At 32.1% G+C, this 8,383-nt stretch overlaps 2 protein-coding genes across 2 annotated transcripts; both read left to right on the plus strand.

Moving 5' to 3' along the window:
* Positions 3,973-5,971, plus strand: LOC104757321 (BRCA1-associated RING domain protein 1-like). Its single transcript, XM_010480082.2, has 6 exons — positions 3,973-4,268; positions 4,863-4,954; positions 5,064-5,142; positions 5,246-5,340; positions 5,426-5,521; positions 5,606-5,971. The coding sequence occupies exons 1-6, from the start codon at positions 4,091-4,093 to the stop codon at positions 5,687-5,689; spliced, it is 624 nt and encodes a 207-aa protein (XP_010478384.1). The 5' UTR covers positions 3,973-4,090; the 3' UTR covers positions 5,690-5,971.
* Positions 6,287-7,955, plus strand: LOC104757414 (ras-related protein RABE1d-like; the record flags this gene model as incomplete). Its single annotated transcript, XM_019245399.1, is given in 7 exon segments — positions 6,287-6,561; positions 6,992-7,064; positions 7,174-7,274; positions 7,430-7,495; positions 7,588-7,685; positions 7,781-7,843; positions 7,940-7,955. Coding segments are annotated over 7 exon segments (490 nt in total), but the record flags the coding sequence as incomplete, so codon positions are not given.

Below are 8,383 nucleotides of genomic sequence, written 5' to 3' on the forward strand. Positions count from 1 at the left end.
ATATTTATATTAAATAAATAGTTATTATTATATTTGATCATGTTTTAAAAAAAATTACGGTTTGATTATTAATATATTTTCCGCGAATTTTTGTTCAAAAATATTGGCACAAAAATGTTAGATACATATTATTACCAGTTGTTTTTGTTTCCTCGAGAACGTACCATGCATTCTTTGATGAATCAGATTTGAGAAGCACATGTATAGAAGTGGTTGTGAGGTGATTTCACGATCTCAGTTGGAAGATTCTACTGTCGTCTATGAAGCTACGAATATTGCTACGAATATTCATGCATATCTTGTTTGCCATGTGATAGCTAGAAAGAGGCAATTTTGCCACAATATGTAATTGTTGTAATTTTTTTTATGAAATATAAAAATTTTACATTTTGTTTTGCTGTACAATTAAATGGGTTAAAATTAATAAAATAAAATCTAAAAACTAATATACTAATGTTTTCATCAAATACAGTAACCAAAAATTCATTCCTGTCAGTTCATTTTTCTAACTTTTTGTTTTTAACTGTCCTTTATGACTACATGCATTAAAATTTTATAATACAAAACTTAAGTAAAATTGTACTAGTATTCTCATTCAAAAATTTATTCTTATGAAATTGATTTTTTGGCATCAGAAATTTTTTCTGCCAAAAATTAAATGATCTTGTAAATAATTAAAACATCTAAAAAAATACAAATTTCATAAAGAAAAAAAAATACCCTACTATCGAAGATTTCTAAAACGCAAAGTTGTTGGTTTCTGCAATCGGATCGAGTAAAAAATATTTATAAAATCAAACAACTAATATATTACAAATTAAAAGTAAACAACAATTAATATAGAACCTTATCATTAAACCATCTTTGATCGTCTTTGTAAAAAGTATTACACATTTGATAGAATTTTTTTTGTCTTAAGGATTGGATGTTATATGTACAATTTCGTATATCACAAACTGTGTATCTTGTCAAATAACATTTGTTATTATTTTTTTTGGTATGAAATAGGAGACAATGTCCCCTATGTTTTATTAGAAGAAAAAGAAAAGAAATTACAACCGAAAATTACGTGGGATCGAAGATCCATTAACATCCTTAACATTTGTTATTATTACCCAACTCAAGTTAATAACACTTTTTTATATTTATTCTTGTAATTGTTGTTTTTAAAAGAATTATGAAATTTTACATTCTATTTTGCTGTACAATTTAATGGGTTAAAATTAATAAAATAAAATCTAAAAAATAATATACTAATATTTTCATCAAATACCAAAAACTAATTTCTATCCGTTCATCAGCAGTTATCTTATTGACCTAACCTGACAGAAGAACATCAATTTAACTAAAAATATATAAATTTCAAAAAAAAACGTAACTAAAAATACGATATTTTAAAGTAAAAGTGATTTTTTAACATGCAATTATAAATAATAATTTTAAAAACCATTATAGTTAAATTACAGTTATTGTATATACTAATTTTGTAAAAAAAACAAGAGAAAACCTAAGATTTAATTGAGGAACAATATTTGGGTTCACCCCAGGGGTGAACCTCTCCATTCACCTCCTTGTAAAATAAGGAAATAAAATATGTATATATTATTATGAAATTAAAAATTTAAACCATTTTTTTATAAACCCAAACCGACATATAATTTTATTCTAATTGTAAAATCTAAACCCTAACCATCTCATTTGTAAACCCAAACCGACATATAATTTTATTCTAATTGTAAAATCTAAACCCTAACCATCTCATTTGTAAACCCAAACCGACATATAATTTTATTCTAATTGTAAAATCTAAACCCTAACCATCTCATTTGTAAACCCAAACCGACATATAATTTTATTCTAATTGTAAAATCTAAACCCTAACCATCTCATTTGTAAACCCAAACCGACATATAATTTTATTCTAATTGTAAAATCTAAACCCTAACCATCTCATTTGTAAACCCAAACCGACATATAATTTTATTCTAATTGTAAAATCTAAACCCTAACCATCTCATTTGTAAACCCAAACCGACATATAATTTTATTCTAATTGTAAAATCTAAACCCTAACCATCTCATTTGTAAACCCAAACCGACATATAATTTTATTCTAATTGTAAAATCTAAACCCTAACCATCTCATTTGTAAACCCAAACCGACATATAATTTTATTCTAATTGTAAAATCTAAACCCTAACCATCTCATTTGTAAACCCAAACCGACATATAATTTTATTCTAATTGTAAAATCTAAACCCTAACCATCTCATTTGTAAACCCAAACCGACATATAATTTTATTCTAATTGTAAAATCTAAACCCTAACCATCTCATTTGTAAACCCAAACCGACATATAATTTTATTCTAATTGTAAAATCTAAACCCTAACCATCTCATTTGTAAACCCAAACCGACATATAATTTTATTCTAATTGTAAAATCTAAACCCTAACCATCTCATTTGTAAACCCAAACCGACATATAATTTTATTCTAATTGTAAAATCTAAACCCTAACCATCTCATTTGTAAACCCAAACCGACATATAATTTTATTCTAATTGTAAAATCTAAACCCTAACCATCTCATTTGTAAACCCAAACCGACATATAATTTTATTCTAATTGTAAAATCTAAACCCTAACCATCTCATTTGTAAACCCAAACCGACATATAATTTTATTCTAATTGTAAAATCTAAACCCTAACCATCTCATTTGTAAACCCAAACCGACATATAATTTTATTCTAATTGTAAAATCTAAACCCTAACCATCTCATTTGTAAACCCAAACCGACATATAATTTTATTCTAATTGTAAAATCTAAACCCTAACCATCTCATTTGTAAACCCAAACCGACATATAATTTTATTCTAATTGTAAAATCTAAACCCTAACCATCTCATTTGTAAACCCAAACCGACATATAATTTTATTCTAATTGTAAAATCTAAACCCTAACCATCTCATTTGTAAACCCAAACCGACATATAATTTTATTCTAATTGTAAAATCTAAACCCTAACCATCTCATTTGTAAACCCAAACCGACATATAATTTTATTCTAATTGTAAAATCTAAACCCTAACCATCTCATTTGTAAACCCAAACCGACATATAATTTTATTCTAATTGTAAAATCTAAACCCTAACCATCTCATTTGTAAACCCAAACCGACATATAATTTTATTCTAATTGTAAAATCTAAACCCTAACCATCTCATTTGTAAACCCAAACCGACATATAATTTTATTCTAATTGTAAAATCTAAACCCTAACCATCTCATTTGTAAACCCAAACCGACATATAATTTTATTCTAATTGTAAAATCTAAACCCTAACCATCTCATTTGTAAACCCAAACCGACATATAATTTTATTCTAATTGTAAAATCTAAACCCTAACCATCTCATTTGTAAACCCAAACCGACATATAATTTTATTCTAATTGTAAAATCTAAACCCTAACCATCTCATTTGTAAACCCAAACCGACATATAATTTTATTCTAATTGTAAAATCTAAACCCTAACCATCTCATTTGTAAACCCAAACCGACATATAATTTTATTCTAATTGTAAAATCTAAACCCTAACCATCTCATTTGTAAACCCAAACCGACATATAATTTTGTTTTAATTATAAAATCTAAACCCTAAAAAAAAATTATTTGTAAACTCAAACCGACATATAATTTCGTTTTAATTGTAAAATTTAAATCCTAAACAATTTATTTGTAAACTCAAATCGATACATAATTTTGTTCAAATTGTAAAATCTAAACCAAGCCAATATTTAATTTTACTTAATTAAAAGTACACAGAATCTTAATTGGTTTTGTTTTTTTTTTTTTAATTTTAATCTATTTTTAAAATGAGATAGTGTTTAGAAGATTTTGATTGGTTAAAAAGGAGGAGGTGAACAAATAATCTAGTGCTGAATCTAAGTATTTTTTTTTATTTGAGTGTGCAGCTTATTGAACGGCGGCGATTAGTTGTTAAAAAGAAGTTTATTCTACGGCGGTGGAGAAAATATAAGAGAGAGAGAGAAAGGGAGAGGTTGACTGAACTACTACAATGGCTGTTCCAAGAGAAGGCAATGGTTTGATGGAAGAAGAAGTTGTTGACGGAGATAACGCTCTCTTTGAGGAAAACGGTGTTGACTACGACAACGATCCCGAGCTTCCCTCTCACCTCCGTGACTTGGCCGCCGCTGCTCAATCCGGTGACGTTTCCGCCTTGCGCACTGCCATCGGTACTTCCTTACCTCTTCTCTCTCTTTCTGCTTTTAACAGATTCCTTCCTCAGAGTTCGCGGAGAAACCCTACGATTAGTTGAACTGCAATTTCAATTTCATCCTCAGAGTTGCGTAATTGCTTAATTAGCTGGTCAGATGACGTAAAGCCTCAAACTTTTAGTGGAACCACTAAATTATTTGCCATCTTTAAAACCAAAGCCTTCTGAAAAAGTATAGTTTTCTCACTATCGTTGCAGAAGATACCTCTAGTCTTTTTATCTTTGTCTCATCGTTCTTCTCCTCCTCTTAAGACACCTACCTTAAAGGCTTTATCTTCCATTTGACCCCCATCTTTAGATTCACTGGTTTGTTGTTTGCTCAATTTAGTTAGTTTCAGTTAGGAAGGATAGGAGAAAACTGTAATTCATGCCTATGTGTGTTCCTGTCTATCTTTGTTTTGTTTGTTGCTTGAGGGTGCGATGGGACCTGACTTCTTATTAATTGATGAATTTCTGGCAGAAGTAATTTTATCAGATTCATGTGTGCACTTTTTACTTCCTTTGATGATATTGTTTAGAGTCAATGATGTTCCTTTTTCTGAATTTGATATAGACAATTTGAATGGGAGAGTCGATGAGCCTCTTGAGGATAATGACTCGGCACTTCACTTGGCGTGTTTATATGGTCACCTACCTTGTGTTCAGGTTGTTTTAACTTTTGCTGTTCTTTGCTTTGTCATTTCTCACTGACTTTGATAGCTAATATATGTTTGTAAAAACCCATTAATTGTCTACTGATATTATCTTACCGCAGCTACTCCTAGAAAGAGGAGCGAATATGGAGGTCAAAGATGAAGATGAGGCAATTCCTCTACATGATGCTTGTGCTGGAGGTAAAGTTGGTCGTGGCCCTACCATTCGTTTTGGTATTTCTGTCTCACGGAATGGTTACATTCTATGGCTTATCGTTCTTTCTGTTTGACTTGAGCTCCACAGGATACTTACAAATAGTACAGCTTCTTTTTAGCCGAGCTAATGGTCCCGAATGTGTGAAGAGAATGATCGAAACAGCTGATATAGAAGGTGACACTGTAAGTAGTCTCCATCTCCAAGTGTCGTATTCTGTCTTTCTCTTTCGATATTGTGATTCCTGACAATCTGTTTCTTTGGTGACAGCCTCTGCATCATGCAGCAAGAGGCGAACATGTTGATGTGGTTAGATTTTTGCTGGGTTCTGGGGCTTCACCAAGGACAGAAAACTCATATGGGAAGGTAAACATTTGAAAACACTTTCATCTTTGGCTTTTGAAGGTATGTATGATTTAGCTGTATAATAACTAGGTTATGAATATGCAGACAGCAGGTGAATTAGCTGATATAAACACTGATGCAAGGAGGATCCTCGAAGAAGCTATAAACAACTCAACAATATCTCAGTGATACTGCAAATCTGCAAAATCTATCTGCCTTTTTTGGCGAGTCAGTGAAGTATTAGGGAAGTGACATTTTTTTTTATTGGGTTTAACTCGTCTTAATCCTATACTTTTTGGTAGTTTTATTTACATACAAAGGTTTCAATCTGATGATACCAATGAATGAAGAAGGTTCGTGTCTGTTTTAATCATGGAATTATGATCAGATTGCTCCAACGTATAATCGTATACATACAGAGCAAGACAATGGTCTTTAGCACTTCAAGCATAACCTCCTTAAGTTTTGCTACCCTGCATCTTTCTAATTCCTTATACTTAACCCCATAACTTTCTACATGTCAATAAAACATACCACAACGTTTATTTATTTCATTGATTTTGTATTACTCACCGGTAAAAGATGCTTTTAACATATCGTGGAAGAAGAAATGATTTTTGTAAGAAACTGTGATTAATTTAAAACGTCTAAAACAATTATATCAAGACAGCAAGAAGGAAATTGAGCGATTTAATAAGTTGTGTGGATTTAAGTGTGAATAATTGAGAAACAAAGACGAAAAGAGCAAATAAGTAATAAAATATGATCGACCAATGAGCAGCTTCGAACTTGTTCATAGAGCAGCGCAGCAGAGCCAGTGAAAGAAACGCCTTTATTTTTTTGCTTTTCTCTTTGGCTGTGGGTGTGTCTTCTCCAGGAAAATTTCTTTCTCCGGCGAGAAGAGATTTTCCAGGGGGAGGAAAAAACAGAGCTCGGTGGTTACTTTTAGTTTCTGTTGAGAAAGAAGTGATTACTATTATCTTCTCTGATGGCAGTTGCACCGGCAAGAGCTCGTTCGGACTATGATTACCTCATAAAGCTCCTCCTCATCGGCGATAGCGGTAACTATAATACATTTTCTCTCTTTATCAGTAATTGAACAAACTAGCTTTTCATATGAGAATCCTCTTTCCTGCCTGTTTTTGCCGATTTCTGAATTAGGGTTTTTGATTTTGAATCATTTTTAATCTTTTGTTTTGCGGATTATTTAATTGACAGAGTATAGATGAAGAAAGCTATATACAGTACAGTCTCTGTAGAACTTTAAAATATCGATGTAGGTCAGTTTTGGAAGATTTAGCTCAATTGGAAATTTTTAGTATCAAAGTCTTATATACTTAAGATTGTGAACAACTAAGGAAACTTTGTTTTTGTAACTTGAGTATACAAGTAGTTCAGATAACGTTGCAGCAGAAGTCATCAGTTGCTATGTTAAATTTTATAGTGCTAACAATTTCAGTTCTTTTCATTTCGTGCTTATGTGTTGTGTAGGTGTGGGGAAAAGTTGCTTGTTACTGCGTTTCTCTGATGATACTTTTACCACCAGTTTCATTACTACCATTGGGTATCTCTTTCTTTCTTTTGGCTGGATTTTTCTTGTGTTTTTATATCTTGAAGATAGTTGAAAACCTCTGTCTAAAAGCTCCTTTTTTTTTCTTTGTTATCTTCTCCAGAATCGACTTCAAGATAAGGACAGTCGAACTTGATGGCAAGCGTATCAAATTGCAGATATGGGACACTGCTGGACAAGAACGTTTTAGAACTATAACCACAGGTCAAACTTCTTCTCTCGGCTCTTTTTTAAGTGAAAACCACTCTTTATGTTTTGTGTAGATGATTACTCCCAAGTCTATTTATTTACTTTCTTTCTTGTTAGTAACGTTCAGATGCCATATCTTTGAAACTCTTTCATCCATTTTTCTCTTGCAGCATATTACAGAGGAGCTATGGGTATATTACTCGTCTATGATGTAACAGATGAGTCATCCTTCAACAGTAAGTCTCTGGCTTTTCTTTGTATTAATAACTATATTTTACAATAACTTAAAAAACTCACTTTTGGGAACTAACAATAATTGTTTCTTCAGACATTAGGAACTGGATGAAGAACATTGAGCAGCATGCGTCCGATAGTGTCAACAAAATATTGGTTGGTAACAAAGCCGACATGGACGAAAGCAAAAGGGTAATTTTGCTGTGTACTCTCTCTCTGTTCACAATCTTGACCATGTTTTGGCTACATTTCGTCATAGTATACTGATGCTGCACCTTCTTCTACAGGCTGTCCCAACATCAAAGGGACAAGCTCTGGCTGATGAGTATGGAATCAAATTCTTTGAGACGGTGAGCTGGAAAAATTTATAACATGTTTGTTTTCTCATTCATTGTATGTTCTGATATTTCATTTTCTTAAACCGATGTGATTGGAAACTGTTGCAGAGTGCAAAAACAAACCACAATGTCGAGCAGGTTTTCCTTTCTATTGCGAAAGACATAAAGCAGAGACTCACAGAAAGCGATACAAAAGCCGAGGTAAAGAAGCACGTGTGAATCTACACTACTTACTTGATACTCGGGGTTATGAAACTCTATATATTGCTGAGGCTATCTTTGTCGATTTGCGGCCCCAAGGGATCAAGATCACTAAACAAGACGCTAACAAAGCCTCATCGTCTTCTACAACTGAGAAACCAGCTTGCTGCAGTTATGTTTAGAAGATCCATCCATGGACCTGTTTCTAATCTCTTAACGTCTTTAATCTTCTTTGCATCATTCAAGAGATCGTGTTCGTATTAGTAGCCTAGTAGGAGGAGAGACTTAATTGATGGCCTGTGTGATCTTATGTCTATTTTGCTATCTCCATGGCCAAACACTGTACTGGTA

The sequence above is a fragment of the Camelina sativa genome, chromosome 1 (assembly GCF_000633955.1).
Source record: "Camelina sativa cultivar DH55 chromosome 1, Cs, whole genome shotgun sequence".
Taxonomy (NCBI): domain Eukaryota; kingdom Viridiplantae; phylum Streptophyta; class Magnoliopsida; order Brassicales; family Brassicaceae; genus Camelina; species Camelina sativa.

Bases quoted from the DNA above. Each gene is read 5' to 3' on its own strand.
- LOC104757321 (XM_010480082.2), top strand. From the start codon at position 4,091: ATGGCTGTTCCAAGAGAAGGCAATGGTTTGATGGAAGAAGAAGTTGTT. The intron at 4,955-5,063 runs GTTGTTTTAACT...ATCTTACCGCAG, and splicing joins GTCACCTACCTTGTGTTCAG to CTACTCCTAGAAAGAGGAGC. The intron at 5,341-5,425 runs GTAAGTAGTCTC...CTTTGGTGACAG, and splicing joins CTGATATAGAAGGTGACACT to CCTCTGCATCATGCAGCAAG.